Source organism: Vitis riparia, chromosome 19, assembly GCF_004353265.1.
Source record: "Vitis riparia cultivar Riparia Gloire de Montpellier isolate 1030 chromosome 19, EGFV_Vit.rip_1.0, whole genome shotgun sequence".
NCBI classification, from domain to species: Eukaryota; Viridiplantae; Streptophyta; class Magnoliopsida; order Vitales; family Vitaceae; genus Vitis; species Vitis riparia.
In genome coordinates this window covers 5,050,645-5,071,002 of record NC_048449.1, presented here as the reverse complement: position 1 = coordinate 5,071,002, position 20,358 = coordinate 5,050,645, and the positions used below count along the sequence as shown (strand labels likewise).

The following is a 20,358-nucleotide window of genomic DNA, read 5'->3' as shown; positions in this document are numbered from 1 at the left end:
GCTATTCTTTTCAAAAATACTAATTACTTGCAGATTGTAGGGGAAACCTTGACTCTGTTTTTGATCTTTTGCTGATCTTTCATTTCTTCTAAAAAGGGTTTTGGTTTCTCTCTTGAATGATTTAATGAGATTTCTATTTTAATATGTCAGAATCAAGTAATGCAAAAAAAGAAAAAAGAAAAATATGACCTTCTAACATTTCAGCATCAAGAACAAGAGGTTATTAATATAAACAATTACAGAAATCAGTGAAACCAAAAGCAATAACTAATGTGCCTGATTATTCTGTGGTGCTGACATGTGAGATTTACATAGATTCTAGCTGTAAATTGGGATTGATTTTGTTATTTCATTGAAGGGAATATATGCCACTTAGTGCTAGAATATTCATCCAGGAAAACTGATTGATTGATCATGCCCAACCATCCAAAATGGTCTTTTTCTATGTAAGTCAACAGTAAATCAACTCCTTATTGATAGTGAGGTAATCACTGGAGCTGTTGGCAGCCTTAAACTGGGGTTTTTCAGCCCAGGTAATTCCACAAATTCAGACTTAGGGATTTGATACAGGAAAGTGTCTATGGAGAGTGGTATAATTCCCAATCAGCTAATTCAACGGGAATTTTAAAGGTCATGGACCAGGGAACTCTATCCATTCACAAGTGCAATCCATTCATGAAGAAGGTCTAAATATTGAGCTTTTGGAATTTGAAAATCTTGTCATGAAAATTGGAGATGATAGTGATCCAGAGACTTCCCTTGGCAGAGTTTTGATTATCCCTGCAACTCTTCTACAAGGCATGAAATTTGGAAGAAACACAGTGACAGGTCCGGATTGGTTCCTATCCTCATGGAAGAGCACGGTGGACCCTATTAAAGGTGATTTCATATATTGGCTTGATCCTAATGGCTTTCCACAACTAATTCTAAGGAATCGCTCAGCTATGACATTTTGCTCTGACATTGGAATGATGTTCAATTTATTGGGTTTCCTCAATTAACACCAAACCCGGTTTGTGCATATGCTTCTGTTTTTAATGAAAAGGAGATGCGTCTACATATGAACTTTCTAATAACTCAGTTATCATGAGGCCTTTTAAATTTTGAGTGTATGGAAGGACCACTCCACTAGATTATCAGATGAGTGACAGGTTGTAAAGTAATCTGGTATGAGATTCACCTCGAGGGCATTGGGTGGGGCTCAAGCGTCTGCTCTCATACTGCTTATGCAAATTCAGATATAAACAAGGAAGTGGATGCTTTGCCTGGTTTAGTGATTTGATTTGATAGATATAGCTGAAAATGGACAAGAGCTTTATTTAAGAATGGCTGCATCAGAATTCGGTATGAACTTATCTGTTCGTTCCTTACATAAAAAAAGTAAATTTGACACAACTTCAAGGAGGAAAACAGTTTCTTTTATATAAAAGCACCTATTATCTGAAGTTTAAGCACTGTTCCACATAAAACTTCAACATGTTGTTGTTTTAACTTTCAATTACAATTTAATATATTGTATAATGCATGCATGAACATGCCTCTTGAATCTGGGCCTGTTAGGATGTTCATCACAGGAGATAAGATGTTGAGAGTGCAAAACAGAGCAGAACATAGAGATATAATCACAGCCTGAGAGAAACACAACTGACCTCTCTTTCTTCTTTCTCTCTTTTCCTTTATATAGAGAAGATTACAAATTGGTCGGAGACCGTAACTAATTCTGTTTTTCATCTAATTCTAAAACTAACCTGTACCAAGTATGAAATTTTAAAAGCTAGCCTTAACTAATTCTGTCCAGAACGCCATCTCTAGCGAAATGGGGACGCCTTCACATTGAACTCAACCTTAAGGACGATGAACCGAGATACAGACAAGGGCTTTGTTAGTATACCTGCTACCTGATCTTTTGTAGGTGCATACTGAATGTCTAACTCTTTCTGCAGCACTTTGTCACATACAAAATGGACATCTGCTCCAATGTGTTTGGTGCGAGCATGTGCAACTAGGTTTGCAGCAATGCAATCTACCCCAATCTTATCACACTAGATTGCAGGACATGAAGAGCTGGGCACTTGTAGCTCTTTTAGCCAGGTCACCTCTATTGCCGCATGAGCCAATGCTTTGTATCCCAAGTCAGTGTTGGACCTTGCAACAACCTTTTGCTTACGTGAACTCCATGAGACAATGTTAGGACTGCAAGAAAAACATAGAAGCCATTGGTGGACCTTCGTTCATCGACACAACTGGCCCAATTAGCATCTGAGAAGCTAGTGAGACTGAATCCAGAAGCTGATTGATTGTGCAGACCACAATCAATACTCCCATGCAAGTATGTCAAAACTCATTTACAACCTCTCCGATACATATCGGTGGGACAACGTAAAAACTTAATTTAATTACAATGTAAGATATTTCTACTTGAGTATTTGTGAGATATTGTAATGCCCTTACAGTGTTCTGATACGACTTCTCATTGTTCAACTTAGGTCCACTAGAACTAGATAGCTGTAGGCACATAATTGCTAGTGTAGGGCAACTTTTGGCTTGTTCCGTATTACTTGGTTTTAACAAGTCAAGTACGTATTTGGACTGAGTGAGAAACACTTCAATTCCAAGAAAATAATGCAAAGCTCTCAAGTCCTTTACTGAAAAGGCTCTGTGATGCTCTAATTATGATCAGTGTGTGAGCAGTTAATTGATTGATATCATTCTTCCCTCTTTGCAATGTATGAGCTATTTGTTGATTGAGAGGATTCTTCCCTTGTATGTGATGATTGTTTCCTTATATCCATAGCCCCTAAGACATTACAAGAAGTCATTGAAGCTCAAGGAGATCCCCTTTTTTATTTTTATACCCGGAGAGCATAACCAACTTCCATGCAGGTCCGGCTGACTTTGGTGACTTTTCTCAAAGCTTGATTTCATTATCTAAGGTGTAAACACGTCTATACACCCATATAAATTTGAGTCACGAGAGAATTCCAAAGTTTGAGAAAAAAAAAAAAAGAAAAAAAAGAAAAAAAGAAAAAAGAAGTAAAAAGTAATGAGAATCCAAATCACAGTAGCCTGCAGGCGTGTCATTTGGGCCGGTTGGTCAGTTCAAAAGTCTTCCTAGCACATCCTGACAAGTTGTGAAAGTTACTCAGTATTTGGTGCTAATCAGAAACTGGACCACCTGAATATCGGCTGTATGCTTTTTTATTTTCAATCCTACCAGTGGCTGTAAGTTGTAACTGACATGTCCTGTTAACTTTGGCAAGGAAAGAGAGTTGCTACAAGAGCCCTTCTGCTACATTTCTGGAATAATTTATAGTCCTAATCAAAGGAGGTGATTATGTGATGTTCTAATTATGATCAGTGTGTGAGCCGCTGATCGGTTGAGATGACTGTTTCTATATATCAATGTATGAGCTATTGGACAATTGAGAGGATTTTTATAAAAGGTAATTCTTTCCTTATAGTCCATTGCCTCTAAGAGATTTAAGGATGGGTGTTAGCTATTTCGCTCAGAGATAGAGATGCCCTTGTCAAATCACTATAAGATGTCATTGAAGGTTATATAGGAGTCTTGGTACTCGTGTGAGAACAAAGTAGTCCTCCGTGAATTCACTCTTGACTTGATTGGATGGTAAATGATTCCAATTATGGGGACTTGAATCGTGACACTCAAACTAAGAGGAGGGTGATGGAGTGAATCAAACGGCCTTTGTTGGCCTTTTCGATTTTTATACCACTTTTTGATTTTATACCGGAGCATAACCAACTTCCTTGCAGTTCTGACCGACTGCGATGACTTTGCTCAAAGCTTGATTTCAATATCTAAGGTGGCCACGAGTCTATACGCCCATATGACTTTGTGTCCAAAGCTGGTAACAAGTCGCGTGAGGATAGTTCCAAAGTTGGAAAAAAAAAAATTAGAGAATCCAAATAACAATAGCCAGCAGGCGTGTCTTTTGGGCAAGTTAGTCAGTTCAAAAGTCTTCCTAGCACATCCTAACAACTCATGAAAGCTACTCTGAAAAAAATACTGGTAGTTTTTATCAATTAGGAAAGAGAGATTGGAATTGAAGTTAAAATCATTTCTTCAAAAGATGATTTATTTTCTTTATATATATATATATAATATGCAAAAATCAATTCTTGAAGGGATAATTTCTAAAAATTCTTTCAAAATATATATAAGCTAAAATTGTCTCTAGACACGATTTCTTATTATTATTATTATTATTATTATTATTATTATTATTTTTAAGTTCTAAGTAAAAATAGTCTTTTCAAATTTTTAAAAAAATTTTACAAAAAATTCAAACTAAAATAGTCTCTTCAAAAGATGATATTTATTTATTTTTTATTAAAATTATTGGCTATAGGAAATAAAAAAATAGAAAATCAGGAGACAATTTCTTCAAAAAAAAAAAAAAAAATTGAGGGAAGAAATCTTCTCCAAACGATTTCAAAAAATTAAATTTTTTTTCCATGTTTTATGATTTTTAATAATATTTTAACTAATAATATTTTTAAATAATAAAATTATTATAAATATATGTATTATAAATTTAATTGATTTTATGTTTATTATTATTGATATATTATTATAATTATAATATTTATAAAAGTATAAGTTATATTTATAAATTTATATTAATTAAAAAATTATTTTGGTCATCACCTCATATTTTTAAATGATGTAGCATTGTATTATTAATTAAAAATATCATTAAAAATAATAAAACACATAACATTTGTATAATAATATAATTATTATAAATATATGTATTATAGAATTAATTAATTAATTTTATCTATTAAATTTAATATATAAAAATAATTGTATTTATTGGGATATATTATTTATCAATACTAATATATATATATAAGTATAAATTATGTTTGGCATTTTATATTTAAAAAACACTATTTTATATTAATTTAGATATTGATTTAAAAAATATTTTGATCTTTATCTCCAATTTTTATCATTAAATTAATTTTATTAATTATAACTCTAACTAGAAACTCATTTAGTTTTATATTATTTTTTATTTATAAGATAAATAATAAATATTTTAATTTTTAGATATTATCTATTACTTTTTGTTCGTTTCACTTTCAAATTAAGAAAAAAAACTATTATTAATTTGAGGTGAAAATTGAGTTTATAAAATAATAAATTTATTATAAATTTCCTTTTTTAGTTTAGTAATTTTTATTTTTTATTTTTTACAAAATGAATGATTTTTTTTCGTTTTAATTTTGAAATTAATTTTATTAGATAAGCTTTAAAATAAAAAATGTTTTTAAAATTTAAAATTTAATAGTAAAAGAAATAAAATATAGAAAAATAAACCAATTTATTATTCAACAAATTAATTTTGAATAAAAATTTCAACTTTAAGAGATATAATTTTTTGAATATTAATCAATTTAAAATGAAACAAATAATTTTTTGAGTATTAATCAATTTAAAAATAATTTATTTTTCTCTATTTTTTTACCGTTAAATTTTAAATTAAAGAATAATATTTTTATTTTTAAAGTTTATCTAATAAAATTAATTTAAAAATAAAAAATTATTCAATTTGTAAAAAAAATATATATATTTAATAAACTAAAAAAAGAAATAGGTAATAAAATTATTTTTTATAAACTCAAATAAAATAAAATTGATAATAGATTTGTTTTAATATGAAATTTAAAAGGAACAAGAAAGTAGTAGATAAAGTTTCAAAATTAAAAATATGTATTATTTATATTATAAATAAAAAATAAAATAAAATAAAACTAATTTCTATTTATAGTTACAATTAATTAAATTAATTTAGAAATAAAATTGGTGATAAAGATCAAAATATTTTTGTTATCGATATTTATCTCAACGTAAAATAGTATTTTTTTTAATAGTAGATGCTAAATATAATTTATACTTTTATAAATATTATAATTATAAATAATATATCAAATATAATAAACTTAAATTAATTAATATTACAATGCATATATTTATATTAATTTTATTATTAAAATATATTATTAATTAAAGTATTATTAAAAATAAGAACTCCTTCTATTTCTTTCTTTTTCTTTTTTTTTTTTTTTTTTTTTTTTATTTTTTATGAAATCGTCTCTTCAATAGACAATTTTAGACTTTTTTTTAAAATAATAATAATAAGAAATCTTTTATTTAAGAGACCAATTTAGCCTACAAATTTTGTTTTTTAAAGAATTTTTAAAACTCATCTCCTCAAAACACATTTTTGCATAAAGGATTTTTGTCTAGAACTTTTCTAAAAAAATAATAAAAAGAAATATTTTATTCAAGAGACGATCTTGGCCTATAAATTTTGTTTTTTAAAGAATTTTAAAATTCATCTCTTCAAAATACATTTTTGCCCATAAGAGACTATTTTTACTTCAAATTTAATTTCTTTTTCCCACTTAGCAAAAACCGTAGATTTAAAAATATTTTTGTTCACTATGTTAGTTTATGAATTATTCTTTTTTAAACTATTGTATACTTGTCAAAAATCCAACACTCTGTTCTTGGTCTTCTTTACTTCAACTTGTAATTCTTCTAAAGAAAAGATGAGATCGTTCATAAATTGTTGTAAGGGATAAATTAATAGCTACTCAATTTTAAGAGGTATAGAAAAATCTAATTTGGATGAAGGACCTCCAATGATGAACGGTGGAGGTGATGTTCTTCTCTAAGTCATACAAGTCAAACACAATGCTATATCCTAGGGGGCGAGGGAAAATATAAGGGGGCTTGGAAAGCACCTAAAATCTTGGGCATTTTTTATCTGGGAACAACTATGGATGCTCTTGCAACAGTTGTGTTCATCTTCTCCTATGTATTCTCCCTCTTAAGAATCTCCACTGCAGTAGACACCATAAATGTAAATCAACACATTAGAGATGGCGAGACCATCACTTCAGCGGGTGGGACCTTTCAATTGGGTTTCTTCAGTCCAGGTGATTCCAAGAATCGATACTTGGGGATATGGTACAAGAAAGTGGCTCCTCAGACGGTGGTATGGGTTGCCAATAGAGAAAGTCCACTAACTGATTCATCAGGTGTTTTAAAGGTCACTCAGCAGGGAATTCTTGTTGTGGTCAGCGGTACTAATGGAATTCTTTGGAATTCTAATTCATCACGTTCTGCGCAGGATCCAAACGCTCAGCTTTTGGAATCTGGAAATCTTGTTATGAGAAATGGCTATGATAGTGACCCAGAAAACTTCCTATGGCAGAGTTTTGATTATCCATGCGATACTCTTCTACCAGGCATGAAGTTTGGAAGGAACAGAGTAACAGGCTTGGATCGGTACCTGTCATCATGGACGAGTGCTGATGACCCTTCTAAAGGTAATTTTACTTATGGGATTGATCTAAGTGGATTTCCACAACAATTATTGAGGAATGGTTTAGCTGTAGAGTTTCGTGCAGGACCATGGAATGGTGTTCGATATAGTGGAATACCTCAATTAACAAACAACTCAGTTTATACATTTAATTTTGTTTCTAATGAAAAGGAGATATATTTTATTTATTCTCTAGTTAGCAGCTCTGTTATTTTGAGGCTTGTGTTAACTCCTGATGGTTATTCACGAAGATTCACATGGACTGATCAAAAAAATGAATGGACTCTTTACTCAACTACACAGAAGGATGACTGTGACAATTATGCAATATGTGGAGTATATGGAATCTGTAAGATTGATGAATCTCCAAAATGTGAGTGTATGGAGGGATTTAGGCCAAAGTTCCAAAGCAATTGGGACATGGCAGACTGGTCAAAGGGATGCGTTCGAAGTACTCCGCTGGATTGTCAAAAGGGTGATGGATTTGTCAAGTACTCTGGTGTGAAACTGCCAGACACGCGGAACTCCTGGTTTGATGAAAGCATGAACCTTAAGGAATGTGCTTCCCTGTGCTTGAGGAACTGCTCTTGCACTGCTTATGCAAATTCAGATATCAGAGGAGGAGGAAGTGGATGTTTGCTCTGGTTTGATGACTTGATTGACATCAGAGACTTCACTCAAAATGGGCAAGAGTTTTATGCAAGGATGGCTGCATCAGAATCAGGTATAAACTTTTCTTTTTCTTACTTGGGAAACATAAATCTCAAACAAATTTCATGGTATATTTACTCAAAAGTTTTGAATCAGTTGTTCACCTTGCATATGTGCCTCTAGTTCAATCCCATGATTTTGCAACTTAAATCTTAATTTACCTCCGTCTCAATTATTGCTGATGTGAAAAATCTGAGACCAACTGCCAAGCACATTATTTCATGGAATAGTATACGTATTTTCTAAAGACTAGAGTGCAAAGTAGAGGTCTACTCAAAAGTTGGAATATTTTTCTTTTAGATTTCAATTGTATTAAGATAGATGCTATAACACACCAATACACCAACTGATTTGTGCTCTCAAATCCTATGGCAATTGCAGCTCCTTGAACTTCTACCTTCATGGTTGTAAACAACAAATATATTTTAGATCAATAGTTACTGTTCATAGGAATTTATAGTTTTTCTAATTTATTTCCTAGCTTTCCTTCTTAATTTCTTTCCTTTTGTGTCAAGAAGCTTCTTCAAGCATAAATAGTAGCTCCAAGAAGAAGAGAAAGCAGGTCATTGTCATCTCTATATCAATTACAGGAATAGTTTTTTTAAGTCCAGTCCTGATCTTGTATGTGCTCAAGAAGAGGAAGAAGCAGCTACAGAAAAAAGGTAAGTAACAAATCATAGTGTTTGTATCACCATATGTATTAGTCAAAAGTACTTCTACACGTTGTTTGATTATGTAATAATAATAAAAAAAGGAGCAATAGATTGACTTGGCTTGATTTTAGAAATAATGAAATGATCTAGGCTTGGAAATGGGCTAAATTCCAGGTTGGTGAATTCTTTAATCCTTCATTTTATTCTCCATTTTGCAGAATACATGGATCATAAATCAAAAGAAGGTGAAAACAATGAAGGCCAAGAGCATCTAGATTTACCATTATTTGACTTGGATACATTATTGAATGCCACCAATAACTTTTCTAGTGACAATAAACTTGGAGAGGGTGGTTTTGGACCTGTCTATAAGGTAGGGTTATACTTTTCCTTTTGGATAAGACAAGTTACAAGTTAATAAAACATTATAGATACATAGCTAAGCATCTTGAGAAGTAGTTGATGTCCCCAATCTTCATAGTATCTAAATGAAACAACATGTATCAAGGCCACTATACGCCTTAAAGTTTTGAAGCCGATGTATGTGCCAACATTTTTGTGTCTCTAGTTTCTTTAGGACTCTTCATATTGAATATGGACAAGTTTCTTTTAAATTGAAAAGCTTTCAGAATAAAAAGAATATGATGTTTTCAGGGAATATTGCAAGAAGGACAAGAAATAGTAGTAAAGATGATGTCAAAAACTTCTAGACAAGGATTAAAAGAGTTCAAAAATGAAGTTGAATCCATTACAAAACTTCAGCACCGAAATCTTGTAAAGCTTCTTGGATGTTGCATTCATGGCAGAGAAAGATTGTTGATTTATGAATACATGCCCAACAAAAGCTTGGACTTGTACATTTTTGGTTCGACTCTCTAAAACCACTATATAGTTTCTTTGTCTAATTGAGTAGCTTCTCTTTTATCTCTCTTCTCCTATACATGCTAGGGAAATTCTTTATTTACCATGGATTTGACAAATCTCAAAGAAAAATCCTTAGGGCCAAGATAAAGCATAGATGCATTTATTTAGAACATTTTTCATATTTTTATTTTCTCTAACATTTTTTTAAAAAGTTAGGATTTTGGAACCCTACCATTAAGATCCATTATCTATTTGTGTCTCTTTGACAATGTTTTTCAGTCATTGAGAATGAGTTTCAATTATACTCACTTTTATTGTTATATGTTTGCTTTGAACAACTCTCTTGAAATTTGTAATCATTTGTTTCTTGAAATGGTTTTCATTTATTTTCAATAATCCAAGTAGTAGAATGGGTTAACTTGAATGATAAAAAAAATGGACAGATCACATGCGAAGCAGGGTACTAGATTGGCCTAAGCGCTTCCTTATTATCAATGGGATTGCTCGAGGCCTTCTTTATCTTCATCAAGATTCTAGACTCAGGATAATCCATAGAGATCTCAAAGCAGAAAATATTTTACTAGATAATGAAATGACCCCCAAAATTTCAGACTTCGGAATAGCAAGAAGTTTTGGAGGAAATGAAATTGAAGCAAACACAACAAGAGTGGCTGGAACATTGTAAGTATATTTAGTGATATGTATAAAGTCTTTATCTCCATTGCTTGTGAATTTAACCCCTTCTTCAACGGTTTCCTACAGAGGTTATATGTCTCCAGAGTATGCAAGTGAAGGATTGTATTCCACAAAATCCGATGTTTTTAGCTTTGGTGTTTTGTTGCTAGAGATTGTAAGTGGGAAGAGAAACAGAGGATTTAGCCACCCAGGCCATGACCTTAATCTTCTTGGGCATGTAAGTATTGGGTAATATTTTCTTATTTCCTTATTTCACTATATAAAGGCAGTGCTGATCCTCTTTTCAATTCTTTAGGCATGGACACTCTATATAGAAGGTGGGTCTTTAGAATTTATTGATACATCAATAGTGAACACCTGCAATCTATTTGAAGTGCTACGTTCAATCAATGTGGGCCTATTATGCGTACAACGTTTCCCGGATGATCGACCAAGCATGCACTCTGTGATTCTGATGTTGGGTAGTGAGGGGGCACTACCTCGGCCCAAAGAGCCTTGTTTCTTCACTGATAGGAATATGATGGATGCAAATTCTTCCTCTGGTATTCAACCCACCATCACATTGTTGGAAGCTCGATAGAAGATGCTTCATGTTGATGTTTTGTTGTCATTAGACCTATGACAATATAAGCTTAAGTTTCAACTACATTTGGCAACTTTTTTGCAATCATACTGCTTAGCTTCTAACAAAAGACTCATCTAAGATGTTATTTGGTGATCAGTCTTTGCTGCTGTCTTTTTGTATCGATTATGATAGTTATTCATGGTATGTAAGTTCAATGATAGAAGTTGACCATATTAAAAAAGCTATTCTTATAAAAAAAAATACTAATTACTTGCACCTTGTAGAGAAACCTTGACTCTGTTTTTGGTCTTTTGTTGATATTTGATATCTGCTAAAAAAGGGGTTTCTCTCTTAAATAAGTTAATAAGATTACTATTTTAACATGTCAGAATCAAGTAAAAAAATTAAAAAGAAAAATATGACCTTTTAACACTTTAGCATCAAGAACAAGAGGTTAATTAAGTAGATTCTAGCTGCAAATTGGGATTGATTTTGTTATTTATTTGAAGGGAATATATGCCACTTAATGCTAGAATAATATATATCCACGGAAAAAGATTGATTGGTCATGGCCAACCAACCACAATTTTCTTATCCTATGTACGTCAACAGTAGATGTGAGGTAATCATTGGAGTTGTTTGCGGCTTTGAGCTAGGGTTTTTCAGCCCAGATAACTCCACAAATTCAGGCTTAGGGATATGATACAGGAAAGTGTCTATGGAGACTGGTGTAATTCCCACTCGGCTAATTCATTAGATGAGTGACAAATTGTAAAGTTATCAGGTATGAAACTCCCGGACAGGTAGAGCTCATGGTTTAATCAAAGTATGAACCTCAAGGGCGTTGCTAATTCACATATAAATGAGGAAGTGGATGCTTTGCCTGGTTTAGTGATTCGATTTGGTAGCTATAGCTGAAAATGGACAAGTGCTTTATTTAAGAATGGCTGCATCGGAATTAGGTATGAACTTATCTGTTCCTAACAGAAGAAAAGTAAATTTGACACAAAACTTCAAGGAGAAAAACAGTTTCTTTTATATAAAGCACCAATAACCTGAAGTTTAGCACCGGTCCACATAAAATTTCAACATGTTTGTTGTTTTAGCTTTCAATTACAGTTTAATATATGGCATAATGTGTGCATGAACATGCCTCTTGAATCTTGGCCGAGTGTTGGACCTTGCATAGGAGATAAGATGTTGAGACTGAAAAACAGAGCAGAACATTGGAGATAGAATCACGGCATGCGAGAAATACAACTGACCTCTGTTTTTTCTTTCTCTCTTTTCCTTTCTATAGAGAAGATTACAAGTTGGTTGGAGACTAACTGATTCTTTCTTTTATCTAATTCTAAATCTAACCTCAACTAACTGTGGAACTGTTAAAGCTAAACTCAATTAACTCTGAAACTAATTTTGTAACTGCAACATTCTGTCAAACATGCCACCTCAAGTGAAATGGGGACACCTTCACATTGAGCTCGACCTTAAGGATGTTGAACTGGGATATAGACAAGGGCTTTGTTAGTATATCAGCTACCTGATCTTTTGTAGGTACATACCGAATGTCTAACTCCTTCTGCAGCACTTTGTCACGTACAAAATGGACATCTACTTCCATTTGTTTGGTGCGAGCTTGTGTAACCAGTTTTGCAGTAATGCAAGCTACCCTAATGTTATCACACCAGATTACAGGACATGAAGAATTAGGGACTTGTAGATCTTTTAAGGCTTGTAACCAGGTCACCTCTGCTGCTGTGTGAGCGAATGCTTTGAATCAAGACTCAGTGTTGGACCTTGCAATGAACTTTTGCTTACGTGAACTCCATGAGACAATGTTAGGACCAAGAAAAACATAGAAGCCATTAACAGACCTTGGATCGTCAACACATCTGACCCAATCAGCATCTGAGAAGCTAGTGAGACTAAAACCAGAAGCTGATTGAATGTGTAGGCCATGATCGATACTCCCATGCAAGTATCTCAAGACTCATTTACAAACTTTCTGACGCATATCAGTTGGAAATTGTAAAAACTGACTTGATTTGTTTATAATGTATGATATTTTAGTCAAGTAATCATGAGATATTGTAATGCCCCTACAGTGTTGTGATACAACTTCTCATTGTTCAAGTTAGGTGCACTAGAACTGGATAGCTGTAAGCCCATAATTGCTAGTGTAGGGCAACTTTTGGCTGGTTCTATGTTAGTTCATTTTAACAAGTCAAGTATATATTTGGACCAAGTTAGATAAAGTCCTATGGAATCCCAAAACACTTTAATTCCAAGAAAATAATGCAAAGCTCCTAAGTCCTTTAGCAAAAAGGAGTTATGATTCTCTAATTATGATCAACGTGTAAGTTGTCAATTGATTGAGATCATTCTTTCCTCATCACAATGTATGAGCTATTTGTTGATTGAGAGGATCGGTGTCAGCCATCCCAGAGATAGAGATGCCCTCATCAAATCACTACAACAAGTCATTGAAGCTCAAGGAGCCTTGGGACTTGTGAGAGAACAAAGTAGTCCTCTTCTAAATTTTTATACCCGGAGGAGCATAACCAACTTCCATGCAGGTCCAGCCAACTGTGATGACTTCGCTCAAAGCTTCATTTCAATATCTAAGGTGTAAACAAGTCTATACACCCATATAAATTTGAGTCAAGTGCTGGCAACAAGTCACGTGGGCATCGTTCCAAAGTTGGGAAAAAAAAAAAGGAAACTAGAGAATCCAAATATTTAACAAGTCGTGAAAGCTACTCAGTATTTGAAGTTTAATTAGAAACTGGACCACATGAATGTTCTCTGTATGTGAGCTGTAAATGACCTGAAAGAGGGTTGCTACAACATTCATTCTGTTATTGGTCCTTACTTCAACTTGTTGTATAAACTAATTCCTAGCCCACTTTAAGAGGTATGGAAAATTAAATGTGGATGGGGATGTGGGTGAGATGTTCTTCTCTAAGTCATACAAATCATTCATATATTTAACTCAAGGGACCCCACCATTGAATGCCAATAAAAACAATGACATGAATAGATTTCCGGAGTTATGGCTAACGATGGAGAGTTACAGTGACTTTGATATATGAAGCAACCTATGCAAAATCTTACATGGGGAAAGAAAAATATAAGGAGACTTGGAAAGCACCTAAAATCTCAGGCATTTTCTATCTAGGAACAACTATGGATTCTCTTACAACAGTTGCAGTTATCTTCTCCTATGTATTATCCCTCTTAAGAATCTCCGTGGCAGTAGACACCATAATTGTAAATCAAAACATTACAGATGGTGAGACCATCACTTCAGCGGGTGGGAGCTTTGAACTGGGTTTCTTCAGTCCAGGTAATTCCAAGAATCGATACTTGGGGATATGGTACAAGAAAGTGGCTACTGGGACAGTGGTATGGGTTGCCAATAGAGAAAGTCCACTAACTGATTCATCGGGAGTTTTAAAGGTCACTGAGCAGGGAATTCTTGTTCTGGTCAACGGTACTAATGGAATTCTTTGGAATTCTAGTTCATCACGTTCTGCACAGGATCCAAACGCTCAGCTTTTGGAATCAGGAAATCTTGTTATGAGAAATGGCAATGATAGTGACCCGGAAAATTTCCTATGGCAGAGTTTTGATTATCCATGCGATACTCTTCTACCAGGCATGAAGTTTGGATGGAACAGAGTAACAGGCCTGGATCGGTACCTGTCATCTTGGAAGAGTGCGGATGACCCTTCTAAAGGTAATTTTACTTATGGGATTGATCTAAGTGGATTTCCACAACCATTTTTGAGGAATGGTTTAGCTGTAAAGTTTCGTGCTGGACCATGGAATGGTGTTCGATTTGGTGGAATACCACAATTAACAAACAACTCACTTTTTACATCTGATTATGTTTCTAATGAAAAGGAGATATATACTATTTATCATCTTGTTAACAGCTCTGTTTTTGTGAGGCGTGTGTTAACTCCTGATGGTTATTCACAGAGGTTCATATGGACTGATAAAAAAAATGAATGGACTCTTTACTTAACTTCACAGAGGGATGACTGTGACAATTATGCAATATGTGGAGTATATGGAATCTGTAAGATTGATGAATCTCCAAAATGTGAGTGCATGAAGGGATTTAAGCCAAAGTTCCAAAGCAATTGGGACATGGCAGACTGGTCAAATGGATGCATTCGAAGCACTCCGCTGGATTGTCAGAAGGGTGATGGATTTGTAAAGTACTCTGGTGTGAAACTGGCAGACACGCGGAACTCCTCGTTTAATGAAAGCATGAACCTTAAGGAATGTGCTTCCCTGTGCTTGAGGAACTGCTCTTGCACTGCTTATGCAAATTCAGATATCAGAGGAGAAGGAAGTGGATGCTTGCTCTGGTTTGGTGACTTGATTGACATCAGAGACTTCACTCAAAATGGGCAAGAGTTTTACGTAAGGATGGCTGCATCAGAATCAGGTATAAACTTTTCTTTTTGTTGCCTAAGAAACATAAATCTGATACAAATTTCATGGTATATTTATTCAAAGGTTTTGAATCAGTTGTTCACCTTGCATACGTGCCTCTAGTTTTATCCTTGATTTTGTGACTTAACGCTTTACCTCTGTCTCAATTATTGCTGGTGTGAAAAATCTGAGACCAACTGCCAAGCACATTATTCCATGGAATAGTATACTTATTTTCTGAAGACTAGAGTGCAAAGCAGAGGTCTACTCTAAAGTTGGAATATTTTTCTTTTAGATTTCAATTATAGTAAGCTAGATGCTATAACACACCAATACACCAATTGATTTGTGCCCTCAAATCCTATGGCAACTGCAGTTCCTTGAACTCTACTTTCATGGTCGTAAACTAAAAATATATTTTGGATCAGTGGTTACTACTCATAGGAATTTATAGTTTTTCTATTTTATTTACTGGCTTTCCTACTTAATTTCTTTCCATTTGTGTCAAGATGCTTTGTCAAGCCTAAATAGCAGCTCCAAGAAGAAGAAAAAGCAAGCCATTGCCATGTCTATATCAATCACAGGAATAGTTCTTTTAAGTCTGGTCTTAACCCTGTGTGTGCTGAAGAAGAGGAAGAGGCAGCTAAAGAGAAGAGGCAAGTAACAAATCATAGTGCTTGTATCACTAAGTGCATTAGTCAGAAGTACTTCCACACGTTGTCTGATTATGTATTACTCAAAAAAGGAGCAAGGGATTTACATGGCTTGATTTGATAAATGATGAAATGATCTAGGCATGGAGATGGGTCAAGTTCATGATTTCTGTATATAGGATTTATGCATTCTTTAATCTTTCATTCCATTCTCCATTTTGTAGGATACATGGAACACAATATTGAGGGAGATGAAACCAATGAAGGTCAGGAGCACCTAGAGATACCATTATTTGACTTGGATACATTATTGAATGCCACCAATAACTTTTCTAGTGACAATAAGCTTGGAGAGGGTGGTTTTGGGCCTGTCTACAAGGTAAGGGTATGCCCTGCAACAACTTACAAGTTAAAAACACACATCTAAGCATATTGAGAAGTTGTCATTGTCCCCAATCCTCATAGTATCTAAATGAAGCCACATTAAGATATATGCCTTAATGTCTTGAAGCCAATATATGTGCCAACATTTTTGTGTCACTAGTTTGTTTAGGGCTTCTCATTTTGAATATTGATAAGTTTCATTTAATCTGCAAAGCTTTCAAAATAAAAACAATGTGTTGTTTTTAGGGAATACTGCAAAAGGGACAAGAAATAGCAGTGAAGATGATGTTAAAAACTTCTAGACAAGGATTAGAAGAGTTCAAAAATGAAGCTGAATCCATTGCAAAACTTCAACATCGAAATCTTGTAAAGCTTCTTGGATGTTGCATTCATGGCAGAGAAAGGATGCTGATCTATGAATACTTGCCCAACAAAAGCTTGGACTTGTTTATTTTTGGTTTGACTCTCTAAAACCACTATTTAGTTTCTTTGTCTACTAGAATGGCTTTTTTTTTTTTTTTTTTCTTTTTTCTTCTATGCATATGCTAGGAAAATTCTTTATTTATAACAAATTTTACCAATCTCAAAGAAAAATTGTTGGGAATAAGATAAAGAGTAGATGCATTTATCTAGAAAATCTTTCTTACTTCTATTTTCTCTAATCTTGTGGCTCTTGTATAAAAACTAGGGGTTTTGATCCCTACCATTAAGATCATTATCCATTTGTGTGTCCTTGACAATGTTCTTTAATCATTGAGAATGAGTTTTAATCATACTTACTTTTGTTTTTACATGTCATTGCTCTAAACAACTCTCATGGAATTTGAAATAATTTGTTTCTTGAAATATTTTCCATTTGTAACAATCCAAGTGGTAGAACAAGTTAACTTGAATGATAAAAAATGGGCAGATCAAATGCGAAGCGTGGTACTAGATTGGCCCAAGCGCTTCCACATCATCAATGGGATAGCTCGAGGCCTTCTCTATCTTCATCAAGATTCTAGACTCAGGATAATCCATAGAGATCTCAAAGCAGAAAACATTTTACTAGATAATGAAATGAGCCCCAAAATTTCAGACTTCGGAATAGCAAGAAGTTTTGGAGGAAATGAAACGGAAGCAAATACAACAAGAGTGGCTGGAACATTGTAAGTATATCTAGTGATGTGTATATAATCTTATCTTTGTTGCTTGTGAATTCAACCTCTTCTTCAATGGCTTCCTACAGAGGTTATATGTCTCCAGAGTATGCAAGTGAAGGATTGTATTCCACAAAATCCGATGTTTTTAGCTTTGGTGTTTTGGTGTTAGAGATTGTAAGTGGGAAGAGAAACAGAGGATTTAACCACCCAGATCGCAACATTAATCTTCTTGGGCATGTAAGTATCAAGTAATATTTCTCTATTTCAATATTAAAACAAGTGTTGATCCTTTTTTCAATTGTCTAGGCATGGACACTCTATAAAGAAGATAGGTCTTCAGAATTTATTGATGCATCATTAGGGAACACCTGCAATCTATCTGAAGTTATACGCATAATCAATTTGGGCCTATTATGTGTGCAACGTTTCCCAAATGATCGACCAAGCATGCATTTTGTGGTTTTGATGTTGAGTAGTGAGGGTACACTACCTCAACCCAAAGAGCCTTGTTTCTTCACTGATAGGAGTATGATGGAAGCAAGTTCTCCATCTGGTACTCAATCCCCCATCACAGTGTTGGAAGCTCGATAGAATAAGATGTTTCATGTTAATGTTTTGTTATCTCTAGACCTATGACCATATAAGCTTAAATTTCATGTCTCAATTACTTTTAGTAACTCCTCTCAACCTTGATTCATCTAAGATGTTATTAGGTGATCAATATTTTTTGCTGCTTTTTATAAGGATGATGATAGTTATTCATAGTATATAAGTTCAATAATAAAAGATGATCATATAATAAAAGCTATTCTTTTTAAAAATACTTATTACTAGCACCTTTTAAGGAAACCTTGACTCTATTTTTGGTCTTTTTTTCTTTTCTTCTAACAAGGGTTTTGGTTTCTCTCTGGAATAATTTAATGAGATTACCATCTTAACATGCCATAATCAAGTAAAAATAAAAATAAATAAACAAAAAGGAAAAATATGACTACAAACAATGACTAATGTGCATAATTATTTTGAAGGGCTGACATGTGATATTTAAGTAGATTCTAACTGTAAATTGGGATTGATTTTGTTATTTATTTGAAGGGAATGTATGCCACCTAATGCTAGAATATATATCCAGGGAAAATGATTGATTGATCATGGTCAACCAACCAAAATTGTCTTATTCTATTAAGTCAACAGTAAATCAGCTCTTTATAGATGGTGAGATAATCATTGGAGCAGGTGGCAACTTTAAACTGGGGCTTTTCAGCCCAGATAATTCGATCCACAAATTCAGACTTTAGGGATATGATACAGGAAAGTGTCTATGGAGACTGGTATAATTCCCACTCCGCCAATTTATAGGAATTTAAAGGAACTCTTTCCATTCCCGGGTGTTGCTAATAGCATAATCCATTCTGCAGAGTCCAAATACTCAGATTTTGGAATTTAAAAATCTTGTCATAAAATTTGAAATAATAGTGAACTTCCCATGGCAGAGTTTTGATTGTCCATGCAACACACTTAACAACGGAATGGCGTTCGATTTAGTGGGTTTCCTCAATTAACACCAAACCCAGTTTATACATATGCTTCCTTTTTTTTTTTTTTGAAGAGATGGAGATGTATCTACTTATGAGCTTGTTAATAGCTCAGTTATCATGAAGGCTTTCAAAATGTGAGTGTATGGAAGGACTACTCCACTGGATCATCAGATTAGTGACAGGTTGTAAAGTGATCTGGTATGAAACTCTCGGACAGGCAGGATTCCTGGTTTAATCAAAGTATGAACACCCAAAAATGAAGGCTAAGCCTACAGTGAATGAACATTTTTTTTACCATTGGCATGTTTAAATTCATAAAATTAGTTCTCAAAATAAGTGACCATGTTATGCCAAAGATTTGAAAGAGAAGTGCATTTCTAAAACAAAATTTTTGTTCCAAATAGTGAGAGTCCTCTATTGGTCCAACTCTTTTTCAAGCATTTTGGATCTCTCTCGTAACAGAGGCCAACTTTTCAGTAAGTGGTTTCTCAATATACTCATCCACACTAGCATCGAGAAATGCCTGCCTCTCCCTTTCAATATTCTCTAGATTTAATCATATTAGCTTTTGACACCATGTTTTTATGTTTTGTTAGATATAAAGAGCCTTAGAGATAAATGCATGCACCCTACATGATTTGGGTCCAAGGAACAAAGCAATCTGGGTTTCCCAACAATCATCATTCCCGTTAAACTTAGAATGAGTTCCCAAGTTGTTTGGGTTGAAAGTGATGTGGTGTAATGCCTTAGAGTCAGTCAACCAATGGTAAGGATTTGACCTACTAATTTGAGTGGTATAATTAGCTTATGGTGCTTTAGGTGAATACCCTCAAATTTGGTAGTAGTGTTTGGCATTGTGGCCAGGTTTGTCACAATTGACACACCATATTAGATTGAAGCTTGGAGTGGTTCTGGTTACAGCTTTGATGTCCATGCTCACAATCAGAAATTGGGTTCATGGTGCCTTTAGATTGATACCTTTGTTGTATGATCCCTTGGATTAGAGATTGGTGGGCTCCCTTGATCTTTGAGAGTAATTGGTAGCGTGAAAGGTGAGTTGTTTGAGTGAGCTTCTTTTCCTTTAGGGACCTTTCATGTTTAATCAATGCATCATGAAGCTCTTCAAAGGTCATGAGAACTTACAATTTCAAACTATAGTGCAAACATCTTTGGACTCCTTCCTAAGACCATGAAGAACATGAAGTTGAACATCATCATCATTAATATGAACATTGACAAGAGCCAATCCATCCATTGTGCACTATATACATGTACTCAGTAATGGTTGTCTCCTTTATTTGCATAGGTAAGCTTGTCCTTAAGATCCATGATTCGGACTTTAGAC

At 33.9% G+C, this 20,358-nt stretch overlaps 1 protein-coding gene across 1 annotated transcript; it reads left to right on the top strand.

Annotated features, from left to right (window-relative positions):
• The first annotated feature begins 6,809 nt into the window (after nt 1-6,809).
• Nucleotides 6,810-18,204, top strand: LOC117909142. Its single transcript, XM_034823033.1, has 14 exons — nt 6,810-8,085; nt 8,588-8,734; nt 8,944-9,098; nt 9,380-9,590; nt 10,033-10,270; nt 10,352-10,502; nt 10,581-10,856; nt 13,986-15,309; nt 15,806-15,952; nt 16,174-16,328; nt 16,580-16,790; nt 17,244-17,481; nt 17,562-17,712; nt 17,782-18,204. The coding sequence occupies exons 1-14, from the start codon at nt 6,813-6,815 to the stop codon at nt 18,064-18,066; spliced, it is 4,962 nt and encodes a 1,653-aa protein (XP_034678924.1). The 5' UTR covers nt 6,810-6,812; the 3' UTR covers nt 18,067-18,204.
• The last annotated feature ends 2,154 nt before the right edge of the window (nt 18,205-20,358 follow it).

What these genes read in the sequence shown, in the direction of transcription:
- LOC117909142 (XM_034823033.1), top strand. Translation starts at nt 6,813, where the DNA reads ATGGATGCTCTTGCAACAGTTGTGTTCATCTTCTCCTATGTATTCTCC. An exon ending in CTTGGACTTGTACATTTTTG is followed by an intron (nt 9,591 to 10,032) that starts GTTCGACTCTCT and finishes AAAAATGGACAG; the next exon opens with ATCACATGCGAAGCAGGGTA. An exon ending in CTTGGACTTGTTTATTTTTG is followed by an intron (nt 16,791 to 17,243) that starts GTTTGACTCTCT and finishes AAAAATGGGCAG; the next exon opens with ATCAAATGCGAAGCGTGGTA.